The sequence below is a fragment of the Odontesthes bonariensis genome, chromosome 4, assembly GCF_027942865.1.
Source record: "Odontesthes bonariensis isolate fOdoBon6 chromosome 4, fOdoBon6.hap1, whole genome shotgun sequence".
Classification (NCBI taxonomy): domain Eukaryota; kingdom Metazoa; phylum Chordata; class Actinopteri; order Atheriniformes; family Atherinopsidae; genus Odontesthes; species Odontesthes bonariensis.
This window is the reverse complement of record NC_134509.1, coordinates 12256866-12278516: the sequence shown is the minus strand read 5'-3', so window position 1 is coordinate 12278516 and position 21651 is coordinate 12256866. Positions and strand designations below refer to the sequence as shown.

The 21651-nt window shown below is 40.1% G+C and overlaps 1 protein-coding gene across 1 annotated transcript; it reads left to right on the top strand.

The window, feature by feature from the left end:
* Positions 1–297: 297 nt before the first annotated feature.
* helt (helt bHLH transcription factor) lies at positions 298–1962 on the top strand. Its single transcript, XM_075464412.1, has 4 exons — positions 298–388; positions 947–1051; positions 1218–1314; positions 1487–1962. The coding sequence occupies exons 1-4, from the start codon at positions 362–364 to the stop codon at positions 1960–1962; spliced, it is 705 nt and encodes a 234-aa protein (XP_075320527.1). The 5' UTR covers positions 298–361.
* Positions 1963–21651: the final 19689 nt, after the last annotated feature.

The following is a 21651-nucleotide window of genomic DNA, read 5'->3' as shown; positions in this document are numbered from 1 at the left end:
CAACGCTCGGTTCTTATTTCCCGCCTGGATTGTTACTATGCAAATAATATTCCGAAAGTAATCACGTGTCTTTTGAACAGCCACGTGGATTAACAAAGCAGGTTTGCCCCCCTGCCAGCCCATGGATTTGGATTTTTTTTTACAATTTCTTTAACTGATCCTAAATGCACACATTTAGCCAATGCACGTCTCTAATCCCATGGAATAATTTACACCGTGAATGCCAGAGTTTCTTGGATGGTCCCTTTATAAGAGACAGCTTTCTCCTCACACCTCAGTCTGCTTCGTCTCCTATCAGACCTGCACATCTCTCTAACTTCAAGCCGAGCTAATTCTTATCAAGTTTTTCAGGAATTCATCGATGGCATCTAAAATGAAAGACAGAAAGGTATGCGCTCAGTATGCGCTCTGCATTTTGAGGACTGAGATATTTTGGCAACACGGCAATTTTATGATTTTCAAGTTATCTTTTGGAAAATTGTAGAAGTTCTTTTTATCCTTCCAACATGTTGAACTGCTATTTGGAGTAATTTCCATGCTAGTGGAATAAAACATGTGCAGCAACATGCGGCGCGCGTTACAGGATTGCCAAGACGCACTATTGATGCAAAAAATCTGCTACTTTTACAATTTTTGAGTGACAGCGGTGTAACTTACAAACACATACAATGTGTTAACTCTCCTAAAGATGCCTTAACTATTTCCAACGGGGCCTCAGACTTAAAGAAGTGCCCAGGGCGCAGGTACCAGTTGCGCGCTCTTGGGCAACAAAGCGCGCGGCGCGTAAAAACCCACAAGGATATATCTGATGCCAGCATTATTTCTTCAATGCACAATGTGGAATTTCTTTATTTTCCTTTGTTGCTGGTTGATGTTCTTAACTTTAACTGAGAGTAACTGCAGAGGTTACGTGCGCTGATGTTGAATATCTGCTTGTGTTTTACAGAGAACTCCGATCTCCCACAAAGTCATTGAGAAAAGAAGACGGGACCGCATCAATCGCTGTCTAAACGAACTCGGAAAAACTGTACCAATGGCGCTGGCTAAACAGGTATTGTGAAGTTATTTGACATATACTTTCTGTTAGAAAAATGTATTTAACAATGTGGAGCATTTATCGGGGAAGATATATTCTTCAACATTTGCTCAACACTTTATACAAGCAGCACATTTCAGGCAGTTTATAATGTTAGGCTTGTTTACTTATATTTTTGTAGAACTCTGGAAAACTAGAGAAAGCTGAAATCTTGGAGATGACCGTTCAGTATTTGCGAGCGCTCCACTCAGCGGATTTCCCCCGTGGAAGAGAAAAAGGCAAGTAAGCTCAAACGCTACATCACCTCTTTCCGCAATTGAAATGCTCCCGGCGTGCAGAGTGACGGATGTTTATTTCGACTTTATTGAACTGCAAGTCCAGCTTTGCGCAGACCTGCTTCTCACGTCATATCACCAGGGATGTAAACGCTGCTTCCTTTGTTTATTTCAGGTGAGCTGCTGGCTGAATTTGCCAACTACTTCCACTACGGATACCATGAGTGCATGAAGAACTTGGTGCACTACCTGACCACAGAGGACAGAGCAGAAACCAAAGACATCAAGTACGCACGGATTCTCGCCTTCTTACAGTCAAAGTCCCGTGTGGTCACAGAGCCTGTGTTCGGCTCTGTCGGCTCGATGCCAGAACCGTCTGACTTCCTCAGCCAGCTGCACTCCTCCCCGGAGCACCAAAACCACAGCCACTCGGATTCCGTGTACCAGCAGAGCCCACCGGGACACTTCTCGTGGCACAGCTCCGCGCGCAGCCCGACCATCTCATACCCGACGGTGCCGCTCTCTGCGCACACACAGCAGCATGGCGGATACTTGTCGCCCGTGCAGGGACTCGATCACCATTATTTGAACTTCATAGGCCACACACACACAAACGCGTTCAGTTTGCACAGCGCGCAACACGCCATGTAAATAGTTTTGCCTTGTTTTGTTATTATTTATACTGTTGCCATGTACATGCTGTGAATAAATACATTATTTCTCACTAAAATTCAGCTTAATTTGTTATTATTCACACCTCTGTTTTAAATTGGTCAAAATGGCACTGCGTAAATCCACTTATCAAATTGATTTTCAGCTGAAACTCTTTTCAAAGAGGAAAAAAAAAATCACACAAAAACATCTTAACTATAAGCGATAAGACACTTAAAACTCAAGCTTTCAACCGAATAATGGCTTGACAACATGTTTCTAGAGTATTTTTCTTTATTTTACATGAATCATTTGGTCAAGAGAGAAAGAAAGGTTTAAAAAGGAGAGCTGATCCATGTTTTTGATGGGGGAAGCAGTGGCTTAAAGGGGGCACAACTGAGGCTAATGCCCCACTGGGCCCCGTTCCAAACTTAACCAAACTTGCACTTAACAAATCCAAGCAATCCCTTGACCTAAAAAATGAAATATGTCGTTTGATTTCAGTCATAAGTCAATAAAAGTTTCAAACTTATGCAGAGTTCAAACAGAAGTAACTCGTGAGTTTTGTATCAAAAGTTGCCTTTCAAAGGCTGCAGATGATTTCAAGAAGGATAAAAGTTGCCCCCTCTGAACTTTGGCTAAGTTTTGCTTTCCATATATTAAGGCAAATGAGGCAACCTATTCAGCATGATTAAAAAGGGATGCCAGTACAAGGCTAGCACTTGTTTACATGTATTAGATGTTTTTTTAGTCAAAGACAAAACATAGAAAACAGCAGTGCATTAACAATTTTATGGCCTGCAAAGGAAACTGAGATCTGCATGCAAAAAGAAAAAAAAGAAAGAGAAAGAAAGGAACTTTTTGCCTCAGACAAAATAAAAACCAACTCAGATCAAAGGAGATTTGTTTTTGGCAAGCTGGTGTCCACTATACGTGCCGAAGCCTCTCAATAAACTGCTTCCAGGCTCTGGCTGTCTTTCTTTAAATATGCCGGAAAAGAAGGAGAGAAGGGGGGAAAGCTCCATGTTTTTCTTAAACCAAGGCACCCCATTGTCGTGCATCTGAAAGGGGCACAATCTCAGAGTGCTTGTGCTTCATCCTTGAATGATTGCGAAGAAAAATAATCAACACCATGAAATCAAAGTTTCTATGAGAGGAGGGTAAGACATTTTTTTTTCTTCCTGGGACTTCATTTAGAGGTAAAGTTAAATTTAAGGTGCATATTTCATCTCTCACGTGAAGTGTAGGCCTCAGTAATGGCAAGGTGTGCAGGTGTCCTCATGTGGATGTTGGCATGTGTGTGGACAGTGAGGATGGATGCAAAAATAAGTTCTCAGTGGAAGGATGGAGGGCTGGTGGATGGATGGATAAGCCTATGTTATACGCCTGGATGGATGGATGGATAAGCCCACGTTAAATGCTTGGATGGCTGGATAAACCCACATTAACCAGCCCCTGACCAATAAGACAAAAAACAATAGAGCAATAGAAAGAAATGAAAGACACAGAGTCCACAGAGATGGAGAATTGACAATAAGATAAAGGAAGAAAGGCTTTTGAAGCCCTACTTGGATCTCTACAGCATCAATATTGGTTTTAATCCTGACTCCAAACAGGAAGAAAGACTCATGTTCAGCCACACGAGAAAGATTTAACTGCAGCACATCACATGAATAATGATAAATTAAGCAGGAATAAAAACAGACTGCGGACCATTTATTGTCATGTAAAATGAGCTCCAGTGGTGAAAGCTTTCGTTGGAGAATGTTTATCTTTCGCATTGATATCACACGCTGATCCGGTCTTTAAAAAAAAAAAAGATTTATCACAGGAATCCCAAAGAAACTCACATTCAGAACCAGATTTTATACTTAATACTTTCACTTTGATGCCAATGAAGTGCAGCGTGCTGTGGGAAGGGGACACTGAGTGAGTCCTCAATGTTATCATTTCCTCCCCAAAAAATTCTGGATAAAACAAAAGCCAAAGCAGCCATACCCTGTGCAGCCACTCTTTTTCTTTAAAGCAACGTTTATGTCAGAATTCTTGTCAGTATAACATACTGTTTGGACATGTCTGAACTGACAGAATCCCCCTCCCCATGGCAACAAGTTCAGTGCCTAAAACACTACACTGTGTTGTTTGGGGTGTCAACATTTGAGTTGAAACCAGTAAAGAGGAGAAGCTGAAAAAGAGAAAACTAAAACATTACAACATTTTTCTTTACTCCTGCGTACACATAGATACTGAAGATTTCAGTCAGCCGAAAAAGACATTTAAGCATCAGCACAACAAGAAGAAGTCACATCAGCACATCAATCGGCTCTCGTCCAATGCAGTCAGAAGAACATGTTTGACTGCATGTCTATCATAAATGTCAGATATACAAACCCAGTTTCCAAAAACCTTTTGGGAGTTTTTCTGAAATTCAACAAAAACTTAAATAAATGATTTGTTATCTTTTTGTCCTTATTTAAGAAATACGTACAAAGGAAATTATTTTCAGCGCGCTCACTGAGCAATTTCTTTGTATTTAGAAAACTTAAGCAAACATAGAATTTATTGTCAGCAACAAAGAAAGTTAGGAGAGAGGCGTGTTAGACAGCATAACGTCTGTGTCCGTGAAGTTAAGTTGTTGTAAATCATGCAGAATGAGGTGTGGTGCTGTCCCGATGAAGTATTTAAAAACCTCCTGAGAGAAGATGACTCTCCAATGAACTCCTCTGCATCAATTTTAGGTGAAAGGTGAAGAAGGACAGAGAGGTTTGTAGAATATACAATAACACTGTTCTGGAAGGTTCACCAATCAGCCGGGGAATTGAGGACAGGTGAGGGTGTCAGGATTGGGTATAAAAGGAGCATCAACTGAAGCTGTAAATCTTCCAGAGGTGGGTTACTTGCATTTTCTATAACCTTTCTATCTGTTTTAATTGTGTTTCTGGAACCAAATTAGATATGTTTATGTTTTCTAAATACAACAAAGTTTCTTACCAAAGACACTGAAACAATCTCCTTTGTACTTGAGTCTGTTAAATTAACGCTTAAATAAATTAGAAAACTACAGTTTTAGGTTATTCCAGCACTCCAGAAAACTTCTCATTTGGTCTGAGGTTTGACATTCAAGGATTTCTGAAATATTTAAGGGAGTTAAGACCAGTTAAGACCAGTCAAACCTTCTGTCACTGACAAACAAAACTCGCCACCTATCTTTTCCTCTCCGGATGATGTTGTGTCATTGTTGTGTCTGGCAGCTGTGACGTGAACTGAAGGACATCGCAAGATACGAAGCTGGAAATCTTTCAGAAATAGTACAACCTGATGATGCTGAAACTCTGAAAAATATGATTAAAATAAAAACATGTCTATTAAGAGATAGACCCGATGTTCAAACCAGGCACTGAACAAAGTATCAAAGTCAAATGCAGATATCTTTCGACTTATTATTACAGAACATTCACCATTTATGCATGTCTCATTTCTGTTGGTGTTTTTCTTAAAAGAGCGAACCCATGACGTATACAATACTCATTTTCAAAATTTTCTCTTTTTTTATGAAATGTTTCTGCTGTAATCGCTGTATCTGCTGCAGCGAAATCAATACTTTGATTCTTATTTTGAATAGTCTGCAGATACACTTCATTAAAAATGAATAAAGTCAAATTCTCTTGAGGGCCAAATTCCATTCACCTACTGTATGTTACACATTATTTTCTTAATTTTCTTGCCATTAATCAAGAGTGAAATCTCTGTGCAATAAACCAATCAAAGAACTGTGTTGGAAAGTACTCTTGGTAGTTTGTGATATGTGCACATTTTAAAGTGCAGCTTTAAAATGTTTCAGTTTATTTCAGTGGGGAAACCCTACGAAACATGCCACACTTTGAAGATTTTACAGACCATGTGATCAGTTTGTAAAAAGTGATTTCCATGGTATTTATATGTTCAACCAGTGATTCCCAACTGTTTTTGTCACATGTTCTCGTGCATAACTGTCAGCTGAGCTCCAGTTCTCCTTCATCATCTTCTCCTGCCATGTGCCGTGTGGTTTACTTTTGAAATGCATAAAAGGTTGTTACTTAAAGGAGAAAAAAATCAAGTTTGGGTCAGTTTGGCAAAGATCTTTTTGACTTAATTTTTGTGCAAACACAGCATGCTCTATCACATGCTCTCTGTGGGTACATGTGGAACCATCACACATTACCATCAGCAAGGCATCTGTCCCATGTTCATTCTGCAGGAGAGGAACGACCCAAAATATCCAGCCATAAAGAACTGTCATCAGCTATAAGAAAGAGTCTTGGCTCACGCAGAGTCTTGACTCTCAACGTTACTTCGTCCGCATTCGGACAGAGGCGTTCTAAGAACAGTCCTCCTCGAATTTCGTTCTGATAACTGTCCTTCCCCAACAGAACTGTTTTAGTCTGCATTCGCACATGAGTCGGGACTGATGCGGCGCAGCCATCTGCGACAGTGACGTGTTACTTTAGCGCCACATTCAACAACAAAACAAAACAAAACAAAACCCGCGAAAAGTAAGGGGAGAAGAAAAAAACACCACAAAGAAGCTAATATGGAGAGCGGGGAGGCCAGCGTGTTCATGGTCTGCATGATGGTGATATTAATCGTGGACAATCATATCGGGCGTCTAACATCGAGGCTGGAAGAGCTCACAGAGAGAGTCAGGAGACGAAGGATCGAGCGCAGGCGATACTTCTTTGTTTCATGAAGGAAGGAGAGCAGAGCGCCGCAGACAAAGGAGACCACGTGTAAGTTTAACTTCTTAAACACGCGCAGGTTGTGTCTGTGTCCTATGAGTAAACATTTCAGCCGTGACAACATGACATGGGGCGTAGCTACCGACCACCAAACACCTCCGTCAGATGTGTTCCTATAGAACCCAGAAAAGATCCAGCCTCGGAGAAGGAGCTAAAATGGTTCCAGGAACTGAAGGCGATGGTCCCGAGTTCCTGTATGTGCGAATGCGGTAAAAAACGGCCCCGTTCCTGAAAAGGTTATAGGAACTGCAAAAGGTTCCTACAGTGCAAATGCGGCTATTGTTCACTTTGAGTTATCAATGAAAATAAAATCCAGGAAAGGTTAACTATGTTTGTATGTATGTAAGTCACTTTTTTCTATTTCTGTTTCTTGAAAAAAGAAGTCAGAACACAAACTGTTTTAAGTATCTTTTTCGAACCAAATGAAACAATTTTCACCAAATTCTCATTTTTATCTCGTCTTCGTCTTGAAACACTCCCCTTGGTAGTAGTTTGAGATAGGAACATGTCGGCACCATGACCTCTAACTACGTCACAATTCGAAATGACTGTATAATGATTTAATTATTTGACAGTTTGGAAAATTAAAAAAAAAGTTTGTGACTGAGTGATAGAAGGCTAAAGAAAGTCTACAGTAATTTCAGCCCTCAGGAAACATGTGGAGGCAGCAGCGTTACTGCTCCCAGCAAAGAAATAGTCCAACCTATCAAACACTGAAAAAATGTTTTGTTTTTCTCTTTCTGGGATTTTTTTTTTCTATGTTGGGTTTATTTTCAAAGATTGAGAAAATAAGGCATATTATGCATAATCTATTAAACCTTTTTTTCCAGAGCTTGGCTATCTGCTTCCACCTGTTTTCAGTCTTTGAGCTCATTTAAACTGAGCCACAAGCTGCAGATTCATGTTTACTGTAGAGACATAGAAGTAGTACCATTCCCCTCCTCTAACCCTCCATCAGAGAGTGTGTTCCCCTAAAATGTGGAACTATTATTTCCAAGTGGTCACAGAGCAAAACAAAAACAAAAAAACACTTTGTATCCTAAATGCTGGGTTTGACCGATAAGTGTCCGAAAGCTCCTGTTTGATCTCTACATCTACATGAGCACTAAAGTCAGGCTTAGCTAAGCTTCTCAGAGTACAACAGCAAATCTCCTGTTGGGGAGCATTTGTGTTGTCTCTGCGTGCGTGAGAAGGAGGTTTACAGTCGTGCGTCAGGAGAGAAGCCAAAGAAGTTCGCAAGCTGTGAGAAATCCAACAGTCAACGCTGGTTGGTAATAAAAGTGCCCCAGTGGCATCAGATCTCTGCCAGCTCACCTCAGGACGGTCGTCTGATCTACTGCATGAAAAGACAAGTAAAGACAAGAGAGTGAGAGTGAGACGGGGGGGGGGGGGGGGGGGGGCATAAGCGGAGAGTGAGAGAAACAGAAACAGTGTGAGAGGGGGAGTCTCCGAGAGAAGGGGGAGCAGGGATGAAGATCATTCCCACAGCAGATAGCACTATCTCACAGGGTTTAAAGGGCCCCCTTTCTGTACACCCTCCACCCCTCCCCCTCCCCCCCTCCCTTCCCTCACCAATAATGCCAAAATTTGGCAGCTAACCCAGCACATGAGCAACAGTTTCCCATCAGGGAGAGGCAGCCATCCTACTGCCTTGGCACCAGCCATGTCTGAAGAATGAGGGGCACTGTAAGACGAGAGGAGACATGAATGGAGTCTGTTGGGGAGAAAAACAACACTTATCAATGCCCTTTGATTGTCTGGGAGCACATCTATGAGCTGAGGAAGAGTGTAAAAAAGAGAGGTCAGTGCCTCTGAAATGTCATGTAAAAAACGTGTCGTGACTGTCTCCACTGACTTTGTGCATTTTCCTCCCACAGGAAGGCTAAATGACCTCAGGCCGAATGTATCAACTATAAAATCTTACCTCCAAGTTGCTGGAGGAAGCTTCTTCATAGCCGTTTCTGCCCCCTGCCAAGGGATGACGGCTTCACCTTTCTGCACTTGGCACGAAACTCTATGTGCTCTCCAGCAATGCCATCAGATTATGCAAATCCATGGAGATGCTCTATTCATCACTACCACCGTTTAGAGCGCAGATTTTTGAGCCAAAAAATGAATAGAGTGATAAAAGAGGCAGTGTTTTAAAGGCGGGAGAGCAGAGATGGGTCAAAGACATCTCTGGAATAAATAGCAACATAATGAATACTGTACAAAATGTCCCACTGTGGACCAACATTTCAGTCACGCCCCTTGATTGTCTTGCTCTTTGTCCTTTTCTGTTGTTGATTAAAGTTTTTCTTGTGTACAGCACAGTTAGCGCGACCGCAGACAAACGGAGCATCGCAGGGCAGCATGGGAACCGCCCAACAAGCGTGCAAGAGCCCACTATAGAAAAGAGCTCAGAGTTAAAGAAACAAAAAAACAACAAACTTTGACGAAACTCTTTGTTATTCATGGGAGAAAAAGAGCAAGCTTGTTAACTTGCACAATTAAGGCATCATTTGCCAAGAGAAAGTGCAGCGCTTTGTCTTTAAGAGACAAAAGGTTGAGAGTGTGCGTTAAGGGTCGATGCTGAGCGCTTCACGAGGGTGGGTTTGGTTATCTGGTGTGCCACAACAAGGGACACTTGTCACGAGCACAGACAGTGTGACATCGGAAAGTGCTCAAGATAAATCAGATAATTTTGCATGGTATTTACACAAAGAGCACCATACACACCAGTTCCTGTGTGTCTCTGTAAAGAGAGTTGTGTACACAGACAAGGCCGATATAACACCATGTGAGTAATTTCACAAGACATCTCCAATGGAGCGGCATAACTTATAATTTAAGACCTTTTTGTTAAAGATTAATGGCATTAGGTTTTACACAACTCAATAAATTATTCAAATTTAAGAGAATATGTTAAATTGCAGAACTACTGATGAAGATATTTACCAAATGTTACACTACAAGCTTTCAGCTTTCGCATTTGACTTTTTTTTTTTCAAAAGTTAGTGCTCTTACCATAGTTTTTTCTTTAGTTTTCCTTTAGTAATTCCTAATGTCAGAAACACACAGTGACACACAGCCCAGTGACTGTTTCCATGCTATCTCATCAAAACAGGTCAAGTTTAATATTAGGGGTCCTTTTAAGATTTTATTGATAAAATGTGGAAATAATTAAATAGCTAGACATTGAGTCCCTATATATAAGTATTTACAGTTCTTAGGCCGATCGAGTATTAATCCAATAGCTGGGTCTTTCTTGCATTTATAATTACATTACACAATCATTTAACCAACTTACCTGACTGGTCATTGTTAAGCCTGTATTGGGCTTATTTGATGACATCATTACAATTCATTTATACTATATTCATACACATAAAAAGCATTTACTTATTGGCAGCTGACTGTGCTAAAGCAAAACCAATGCCTTACAATGGTTTTAAATACTCTACTATGCATTTATTAACGTTAACTATGGTCTTATCAAGGCTGATACAAGGCGATGACATTAGATATTATTCCTCATACGCACTAATCGGACATAAATATATTTCTGCTCTTATCAAAGCCTCACCTCAATATCTAAGAATACTGAGTTGAAACTACCAAAATTATTGCCAAAATAACGTCAATATTTTGTTTTTCTGCACAGTCAACATGCCTCCGTATCCAGTCTCCAGCATCATTTGAATTCCACTCTCAGGACTGAAAGAAAGGAGCCGTCTTTTCAGCTTCAATCACACTTGTGCTTGTGAGACTGCATTCACGTGTGAAGGTTTCTTTAAGAAAGCCTTTAAGTTGTAACCGGGGCTGCTTCATTCCTGTCATAACATAACGCCTCAGTGGCGTGAAGAGGATATGAAAACCGACAATGTGAATCAGGAGAATGCAACACGGGGCTCTTTGAGAATCTGAAAGGCAGTGTGTGTGTGATATGGTCAGGCGGTCACACACACACTGCCTGAGGCACCTGACAAACTTGACGCCCCGGTCGACTCTTTGCGGGGCCAAAAAGAAAGGGTAAATAAAACCCAGAGGTCCTAATGTGCTCCCTGTGCGCTTGGCTGGACTCATGAGGGGCAAGCATGGTATGTTTGCCCTTTTGTCGAGCGAGATGACGGACGCTCCTCTGTGTTGGGCTGATCCTGGGGGCCAGCACAGGGCCAGAGAGGGTGGACCCTGGGGCTCAACAGGTCACCCTCTGAGGTCACCGTATGAGTAAGCAATCAAGAGAAAGAAATAAAGCAGATATGAAACTGGCACCAAGTTAGACTCGAGAATTCTTCTCAACTGACTGAGTGTGCTCAGGCTGAATGAGATCCAGCGAATACATTTTCTGAAGTGAATTTCTTAATGTGGCAAAGCCAAAATAGTCCTTTAAAGGGAGGTTTATTTCGACAGAGCTATCTACGTTCACCCGCTGAGGACAAAACACAACGAAGGCAAGCTTTTATAGAAGGAGTCAATGTTAAAAAAGTCTTCAGTATTACAGTGGCTACAGTGGTTTGACTGGTGGTCATCGTGGTGGTGGGTGAAGCAGTCAGACCTCTGCTGACCTCACTGTGACCCTCACAGCGGGACGCCCATGTCCAACACGGAGAACACGATGCAGCACAACACAGCGACACACCGAGAAACAACAGCCACAAATGTCACTCATCCCGTGACACAAACTGAGCTGCCAGGAAAGAAATTGTAATGGATAAATTTGCATGAAAAAAAATGTAGCTGAAATTTTAGATATCGTAACATGTGCGGCACTAAACTGACATTCTTTAAATTGATTCACATCATGTTTGTGAGTATCTTACTGCGTGTCAAATGAAGGGACAAATCGATAATAACAGAGGCATTTGTATATTTTGCTTTACACCAGACACACTGAACACTGAGTTCAAGTCTTTTGTTGTAAACTTAACGGCTGTTGAAAAGAAGACATCAACTTCAGTGTTTTTTTTATCAATTTGACTGGAGCAGAAGAATTGAATGGGTTTCCTGAGTCACATTTATCTTCTCACTATTATTTGTTTTGTTCATCAAAAACATAGAAGGAAAAGTGTACCGGTTTTTCTGTTTTTCTGTAGTTTGTGTTTCTGTACTGATTTAATTTGCAAAAACAGAAATTTTGTATCTGAAAGCTCTGAAAATGAATCTTTATGTGAATCACTGAGTTAGAATTAGTTTGACAAACTGCTGTTTTTTTAAAAAAAATTTTAAGAGGTGGTTTCTTTGAGAATATAGGCCATTTGCTTCTTAATATCAGCCCTGATTCCTCCTCTAAACTTCCTGTGACAGTTAGCCTGTTTTTTCATGCCCAATATCTAAATACAAAAGGACTATTGAGATGAAACTATATATTATTTGGGATCAAACACTGACTTACACAAAGCCTGTTTTTTAGGGTTACTTGATACTGTGTGAATGAATATGGTTACTTAGAGGGTATATCTTGAAATTAATTTTGAGGAATCTCATAAGATATTCATATTATATTATATTATATATTCATATATACACATATACGCTTTGTGGCATGGTGTGGGAACAATCATCTCATCTTGAATGTTAACAAAACAAAGGAGATGATTGTAGATTTCAGGAAAAACAGGGTCAGATCAAACCCTGTTTCCATCATGGGAGAAGAAGTGGAGGTGGTTGAGGAATATAAATACCTTGGTGTTCATCTGGACAACAGACTGGACTGGAGACACAACAGTGAAGCCATCTACAAGAAAGGACAGAGCAGACTGTACTTCTTGAGGAAGCTAAGGTCCTTCAAGGTTTGCAACAAGATGTTGCAGATCTTCTACAAGTCTGTTGTTGAGAGCGTCATTTCCTCTTGCGTCATCTGTTGGGGCAGCAGCATCAGAACCAGGGACCTAAAAAGACTCAACAACCTGATAAGGAAGGCTGGTTCTGTTCTGGGGACGACTGTGGAACCTCTGGAGACAATAATGCAAAGAAGGATTTTGCATAAAATCAAGAGAATTATGGACAACCCTGAACATCCTCTCCATGAGACTATTATCGGAAAACAGAGTGTCTTCAGTCAAAGGCTTCTTCAGTTTGGATGCAAAACGGACCGCTACAGGAAATCTTTCCTGCCCACAGCCATCAGCATCTATAATAACTCCTTGATTTAATTGAGTTACATCAACATTTAATTTCCCTCTGGGATAAATAAAGTATTTTTTAATTTTTTAATTTGAATTTGAATAAAAGCGACAAATATAATTTTTTTTCAAGGTGATTTTTATTATTCTTTCATAGTGTTTATCCTCATAAGTCATCTTAAAATCTAAACAAACACGTCAGAAGCAATCTAAGTTGAGAAATGCATAACGATGTCTGAAATCTTTGGTTTACAGTGCTAAAGTGTCCGTGAAAAAACTGGTTGACGAACAAAAAACTATTCGAGTGGCACAGAGTAACATGGGGGGATTAAAACATCCACAGAACAAGCCAACTTTTGTGGGGGGAAGACACCCACAGATAACTTTCTGAATGGCTGCTTATGCTTCTCCCTTTCTCTTCCCATCCTGAGATAGGAGAGGAGTGAAAAAGGACTAACAAGATGCACATTTTACATTGAAAACTGTTATTGTTCCCCTCCTAATCTGGCCCACCATCTGAGAGGAGGGCCGTGATAAAGAGAGCGTAGGGCTTTAATGGAAGGACGACAGCCAACACGGAGACAGGGGAGGAGAGGGGAGGAGAGGGGAGGAGGGGGAGATGGTGGCTTTACGCAAGGGATCAGTTGGGAAGTGCAGAATGGATGTTTCTTTTTCGCTATGGGGGGAACTTTGTATTTGACTGTTGATTGTATCTGTCTTTCAGTGGCCTGATCCCCGTGGGTTGGGGCAGGGAGATGCCTCTATATGTGTCTATATGTGTGTGTGTTTGCGTGTGTGTGAGGAAGAGAAAGACTGATGGTGGGATCTACCCTTCTTCTTTCCTACAGCTGCAGCTCAGCGGATTAGCCGTCATCCACAAGGCAACATTACACAAGTAGCCTTTGAACAAAAGTCATGGATACTATTAATGATATGGTAATCCGTAATGGAGCTACCTCCCAGTAGTGATTATACTGACATGGGAAGAATGTCCAAGAGTCCTGGATGCAACAACCCAAACAACACTGTCGCTATTGTTGACAGGCCTGGTCTGAGGCCTGCACCTACATCCACATCCCTTCCTCCTATACACACACATACACACTCACACAAACTGCCCCCTGCTTTCTTGACACCCTTCCCTCCAGCCCGATCGCCCAATGAATAAAAATGAAAACCCAAAAATGGATGGATAGAAAGAGAGGGAGGGAAGGGGTGGGAGTGGAGTTCAGAAAAACAAAGTATCTTGGCCAGGATCAGCCAGGGATTTCTTCCTATGTGGTTCCCACACACTGACTGGAGCTCCTCTGTCTCCCTACACGGTCCACCCTTTCTCCCCATGGAAGGACCACACAAACACTAAATGATTTCATGATTTAATCTCGGACACTGGTGGAAAGGATGAGAGTTGAGTCAGTGCTTTTTTATGCCTTGGATGCTACAAGCCGCTGGGGTGGGTGTGTTTGGGTGGAGTAGGAGCTGGAGGAGGGGGTGGGGAGAGGCCACTGTTTGCTTGGGTAAATGTTCTCTGTTGGACAGGCTGGGTCACAGCAGGGGTGTTTAACCCTAAAAAATTTTTTCTTTTTAGATGCAATTACCAATTTCTCTGTTCATCCTCACTGCTAATCCTCTGTTATGTTGGTCCACTTTCGAAGGTGAACACACACAGAGGGGAGCTGAGAGTGAGCAGACTATTGCCAGTGTGAATGTGGAAGAATCAGATAGACAAATACTTTAAATCACACTCTTTGCTCATTTGCTTAAGCTTAATAGCCTGTTTGTGTCAGTGTAAAACTACTGATCTCAGGTTAGCTGTCCATGACTAAACTAACTCACAAACTAAATGATTAGGTATCCACATCTTTTATGTAATTTTTCTCAGCAGATTTAGCTAAATCTTTCCAATCATCCTTTGGTATTTCAAGAAATGAAGTGCATTTTTATTGGGACAGTTTATAAAAGCAGCGTCAATGGATTATCTGTACAAAACCATTTATTTTCTCAAAAGTAGAATATATATTAGTGTACTCTGCACATGCTTCCTTATGTTTTTCTTGAAGTTTTGATGACACTGTCTGAAATCGCGGGACGCAGGTCAGTGCAGTGGTGGTTGTCGCTGCCGGCTCACAGCAAAAGGGTTCCTTGTCTGAATCTCGGACGTGGTTGTTTGTCTCTGTTTTGGTGCTGTAATGCAATGGCGACCTATCAGTGCTGCCCAATGGTAGCTGGGATAGGCTCCAGCAGCCCTGAATAGGATAAAGGAGATAGAAAAATTAATGGATGGGCTACACATTTTCTGCTTGGTCTATTTCAGTTTGGAGATTGATTGGGAAGAATGAGAGAGGACTCACAACATATTTACTCGAAAGTGATTTTTTTTGAGAGACCGTGTCATTACAATACAGGAAATAAAACACAAGATTGTTGCAAAGCAGAGAGGGAAAAAAAATCTGCAGATGCCCGCAAACTCTGCATAAGCTATTCCAAAAGCTTCTCTCCACTCAGCATTGTGAGAGGTGAGATTTGTTGGGGTGTGTGTGAGAATCTATGGGAATGTCAGGAGGTTAACTCTGTAATTTATTTAACAGCACTGCATCTGCAGATTTGCCTTAAAGCTATTTACTTGTATTTAAATGTCAAATTATTTGTGTGTGTGTGTGTGTGTGTGTGTGTGTGTGTGCTGTATGTGACGCTAAAAACATTCTTCCTTTGTTTTTCTATGACACAATGAAATGGACACATCATTTGCAACTTAAGTCCAAAAGAAATGTAAACTAAATGTAGATGAGAGGTTATGAGAAGTGGTTCAGCCAGTCTGGATGTAATAACTCACAAAGTAATATAATGCCTAGATCTTTTGGGAGGGTGAGTGCATCTAGCAACAGAGGTTACTCTTCATTAGAAGTTAGTGCGTGAGCATGAATGATTGTCTGTTGTTCTGTGTTGATAATCTGGTCAATTTTTTTGTCATGTGGATGACCAGAAGAAGTCCGCCTTTTCAGCCTATACAGGATAAAACTAATAAAAGCATATAAAGCTTGCATTTGATGCAACGACATTCAGGCTTGTCAAACTTCCACACAGTGGTGAACTCCTCATTTTTGTTTTTGGAAAGACACCTTGGGATGCTTTCTTGTTACTGATCATATTGACATGGCCAAAAACGTGTGTGGACGTTAAGGAGAGTCTGGGGTACACAGCAGAGATACATGTGGACATTTTGGAAAAGTATACACAGGTAGTAATGCAGTTGTCCCTGCAACCTGTAATATAATGCATCGACTATTTCTCAGTGAGGTACTCTAAATGCTTTCACAATGGTCTGTAATTTGAATGAATCTTTAGGTCTTGTTGAGCGATGGATGGAGTGTGTTAATGTTTGTGTTAAACAGAATAGATGCAAAAACATTGTGCATCGTCTAAGTTACTTTTCAAATAAAAATCTCATATATGTGTGCTACTTTTGATCTTTTCCTTTATTCTTTACAGTAATAATGTCACACAAAATGTAACAATATGCCCATAAGAAGCACCGCGTTACACAGCGTATGAGTTTGAAGCGGCAGTTTTGTCAAATTTCGGCGGGGAAATACTTTAAAGACAAAGTCATTTTGAGTGTTTCATTTCAAGAGGGCTCGTTCGTTCATGCAAATTCACAAACAACGTTTAAAATGCCACTTCTTAACCATTAGCCTGCCTCTGGATCTGCGCTCTTTGTAACAGCTCTGTCCTTGCTTGACTGATATGTCAAAGTTGAGGACATGACGGAGAGAAGAGAATGAAAATGCCACACAGGCTCTGACACAGGGATCAATCCGATTGGAATGATTTAGCATTTCTGCGTTTTGAATAAAAATGAGTGCGCTAGACGGTGGAGCAGTTTGATTAGTGGGATCTCTAAGTCTTTCGAAGCCTTCAAGGCTTTTCTCTCTTCCCTTACTGCAAGAAGAAAAGTCCTTTTTCTCTCTTTTCAGAGGTCCCTTGGTACCCGGCCTTTTCCTCACTGTTGGTATTACAAAATCCCCTTTCAAAACAACCCTTGTCACCTGTCAGCTAAGCCAGGCTGGTTTGCAAGGTCTTTATCCTCAGCACATAAACTCACACATACACAGAGGCTGACTCCCAGCCCCCACCCCCATTAATGCACATATCCCCTACATTCATACAGATACATAGACACAATTGCAAATCCTAACCGCACACACACACGCCCACCCACTCACCCATGCTCACACACTAAAACCACATGTCTGAGAGCTGTTACTATAGCAGTTTAAAATTCATTACCCTGTTCACTTTAACCGACGTCCACATTAGGATGGACGGCTTTCAGCGGTGCTTCTTCTCTCTGCAGTCGGGCCACCGGGCTGGAGACTTCACGTGAACCAATTGCAGAACAGCTGCATCTTAGGTCAAATGTGCTAACTGCACAAGACAAACGAACACACTGAAGAAAAATGTGGGAAAAAAAGCAACAAATCGAAGCAAAGTCTGAACTGATATTTAGTGAACAAATTTGATCAAATGAAAGTCTCTTAATTTGACCTGCTTCTGACGCAACACCCCTGGTATGATAACAAGGAAATTATATTTTTTTTCTTAGGATTAAAGCCATGGCAACGATGCAACTGTTACTATGATAATTAAAGTATTTGTATGTTGTGATTTAAGCCATTTATGTTTCTTTCTTTTTTTTTCACTTCATACGAATAATTAAAAGTTTGTATAATATTCTTATGTTAGATGTCTTAGTGGTTAGCCAAAATACTGTAACAGCTAAATGTGGAGTTCAAATGAAATAAGGATGATGAAATTATACAGTAGCTACATGATTAAATGGGTTGAGCATTAAAATGTGAAGAAAATCTAAATTGTCCAAAGACATTCGTGTTAGACACTGATCAACATTATGTCTGGATCTTATATAAAAATAGATGTCAGTTCTCCAGAAGTGAAGTCAAATATCTTGATTGTTTATCTGTATTTCAAACCAAAGTGATCCTGCAATCAAGATTGTTGGTTGATGTTGAGTGCTAGCATATAAACCTACTACTATTTTTAGCCTATGGCTAGACATATAATATTTTACCTGTCACTTTACCTGTAACTGTTAATGCTTGGTGTTTATCTGAAGTTCACCAGTCACAATAAATAATATCACTATAATGCATTTTCATATAAACTTGTTTTATTAGATTTATTTATTCATTCATTCTATCAAAAAAACAGGGGTTAGTAATTTCTTTTGTATTTGTTTGAATGTGAAGATTATCATAGTGCCACTGCTCCTTGTCATGGATTATTAGTAGTGCAAATTTAAATGCCTCAAATCTTTTCTCCTTTGCTTCCCCCCCCCCCCCCCCCCAAACTTAAGTTGTTTGACTGAATTTGTAACATGGTTTTATATTGTAGCGGCTAATTGCTGTCCATGTATCATAACTCTGATTGGATAGAAACTTTTTTTTTTTCACTAACATCAGTCCTGATAAAGAGAGAAAAAGCAACATTTTTGTGGTTTGGGGATTTACAAATGCTGTATGTTTTAAAATTCATCCTTGTCGCAAGGACACTAACAGACAAAGCCAGTTTGAGGTTCATGAACTTAAAGACAGCGTTACATAATTACTTAAAATAGTTTAGTCTAGCCTCTCAGTAAAGATGACTGGGCCTATGAGGTCTCTGTATTTTCAACATATTGTGCTAATGTGCAATGCTTCAGACAATGTTATTGTAATCATATACGGTAAATTGCTAAATGACCTCAATTTGGGGTTGAATATATCTTGTAAAACCGACCTATTTATGATTTGTACTTGTTTTCATCTAAATAAAATGAAATCATTTGCAGGTGAGTCCTGTGTTGATGACTCTGCGTCCCAGTCTGGCATGAGGTCGGCGAACCTTTTCGTTGCAGAGCAGTGAAAGCTTTTCCAGCAGCTGTACAAACCTGAGCTTAAGTCCTGAGTTCCATCTTCCCTCTGAGAAGGTTTAGAGGGGGCAAGGAGTATTTGACAAAGTCAAAGCAGAGGGTGGTCATCCGGTCCAGTCACTTAGCAGAGGCCCAGCATGCCCCGAGCAGCAGTCGCTCATTAACCCACTGACAGGAGCTCCGGACACCGAGGAGCGTCACCCCACGCAAGAGGGTCAAGGGGTCAATCAGTTCTCTCTCCGGCCATCAGATCAAGAAGGACGCACAAGTAGTGACTTATCCCGCAATCAAAGGGTCAGTAATGATCTGTCAGGCATAATAACATGCACACACACACACACACACACACACACAGACACAGCAACATGCATGAAAACAAATTGATTTATCAAAGGTATTAAGGCCATTTTAAACTAATCTACTTTAAAGGTTTTCAGCAAAATGAAGACGTTATGTTTGACTAAACTTCTGTGACATTTAGTGGGTCTTTGTATTGAAACTATTCATTCATGCATAAAACTGAGATCTGAAAAACAACTTCTGTACGTTATTCTTATTTTCATATAAGTTGAATTAGACCAACTCTGTTCAGTTGGAGACCAGAAACAACAGCACCCCATTAGGCTCCAAACAAGCAGAGCTGGTTATTGCTGGAGATAAGTTCCTTTCACATACACTTTTTAATAGTTCATTTGAAATGCACTACCAACTTTTGAAAACTGCTACAGAAAGCCAACTGTTCTGTATATGTCTATGTAAGATTTAAAAGAAGATGCGAACTTAATAGACCTATGATTAAAAAAAAAAATCTGAGATGTCCAACATGCAAACCTTTTTAAGCATGTGTCTTAAGAGGTACTTTAAAGAGAATTACCTGGGAAAAAGATCCCAGTGGCTTTGGTCAAATTTGGTCAAAAGGCAGCACTTGTCACACTTTCTCCTGTAAAGCTTGTATCTATATTCAAATGAGCACAAAACCAATAACACCAGCAACTTACAATACGGCGTAATTCCTGCACAACAGCTCTTTAGTACATTTTGCTGAAACTGAAAATTCTGTGTCAAAATAGTTTGGTTTGCAAAAGCTAAAATGACTCTTAACAAAACTGGTCAATAACAAAACAATTAAAGCTTTTTACTCATCAGTCTTTCTGTTGTTCTTCTTCTTTTTTACTGTAATCATGCTCTAAAAGAACATGTTGATTTTCAACAACTATTGGCCATAACCAGCTATTTGAAGACACCTTGCATTATGGTAAATTGTCATGAACTTTTCTTTTTTTTCTTTTTTAATTTCAGACCAAATGATCCAGCCAAAAGATGCAAAATTAAAATAATTTACTCACACACCAAGTTTTGATTCTGAATTTTCCGACTGCTGAGGCTTGTTTTTGACCATTTGATAAAAGTTATTACAAAAAACTTTAAGATTTTTTAAGAAAGTCTTTTCAATGAAAGTCTTTTTTAAGAAAGGCCTCAGTCTTCCTGAGTTTAATTAGATGAAGTCATCACATCTCCATGAAGAAGAGCATAAAAGATTTTCTCCTCACAAGAAAGAGAGGCTCTGTTGATTATAAAACCATTACATTTAAATACATACCAGCAACCTTATACAACAAAGTCTTTACAATTTAAACTCGACAATCAGTATGACAAAGTCTTCCTCGTTACACACTCGAATTTCAGATGAGATTAATTCCCAGGTATAATGACCCCACTAATTTGGGACTCTAGCCTCAGAAGAGCGTTCAGAATCTTTGAAGAGCTTTGAAGAGATTGTTGTCTTTCTAAGTACACAGAAGAATGGGTGAATGTAGTTCACACACTTGCATGCGACAGACCATCATCTCAAGGGCACTACAAGTATATTGCTAATCTGAACTAATTAGTTTGTCTTGAGTGACCACTGGTCAGAGTGGAATTCTTTGACTATGAGTAAGAGGTAAGTACTGCTATTTAACATTTTCCACACTAGTGTAAAGAAGTGGAGGGCAAAGTAGACCTAGATGCCATAGAAAAGACTTTTTGTTATGTGCATTGGAGGTGGGGGCGGTTACACACATTTCCGTGGCCAGACTTACACCTGCAATGTGCAAGAAACATATTTTAAGAATAATTTGTTCTGTTTGCATAAATGTTTAATCTTATTTAAGATTATGCATATTACACATTACAATACATCAATAGAGGCGAAGATAGAAAATCCTAAGTGTGCTTAACCCTGTCAGTAAGTGATAGACAGAAGAAGAAGCACAACAGGAACAAGAGGAGATAGCAGCAAAATTGGAGGGCAAATTACTTTTTTACATTTATTCACACTCTCTCTCTCACACATACACACACACACACAGAGATACTTGAAGTGGTCTTGTCAGGGCTCATTCAACACAGAAGCTTCCGCTAAATCCTGAAAATGGACTGAGAGCAAAGTTTACTAATGCCTAATTTATCCAATTTAGAGAAGATAATCTGTAAAACAGCTGCCCACACTGCTGCTTAACATTCCCAGCTTCACAGCTGTAGTATAAACAGTGTGACCCTTATGAACCCTGCAAACCCCCAAATCTCAACAACGAAAGCAGCAGCCCTTTTTTGTAAGTTATTAGATATGTTATCAATATATTTAAAATGTCTGCATTCAGTTGAAATGTTCTTTTGATGAGGTAGATTTGTGAGTTAGTTGTAGATGGATTAATTGAGGGAATGACTTCAAGTTACTGCTGTTAAAGGTGGTTGTACAAGATGTGGAATTATAGGATTAATTTAGATTATACACAGTGATTCTGGATTTTAGCTTAGTTTTTGTTAATTGAATAATGGTAGAGTGTAATAAGTCTTGTGTTGTTGTTCATTTGATGTTGTATTTGCCATAAGTTTAATA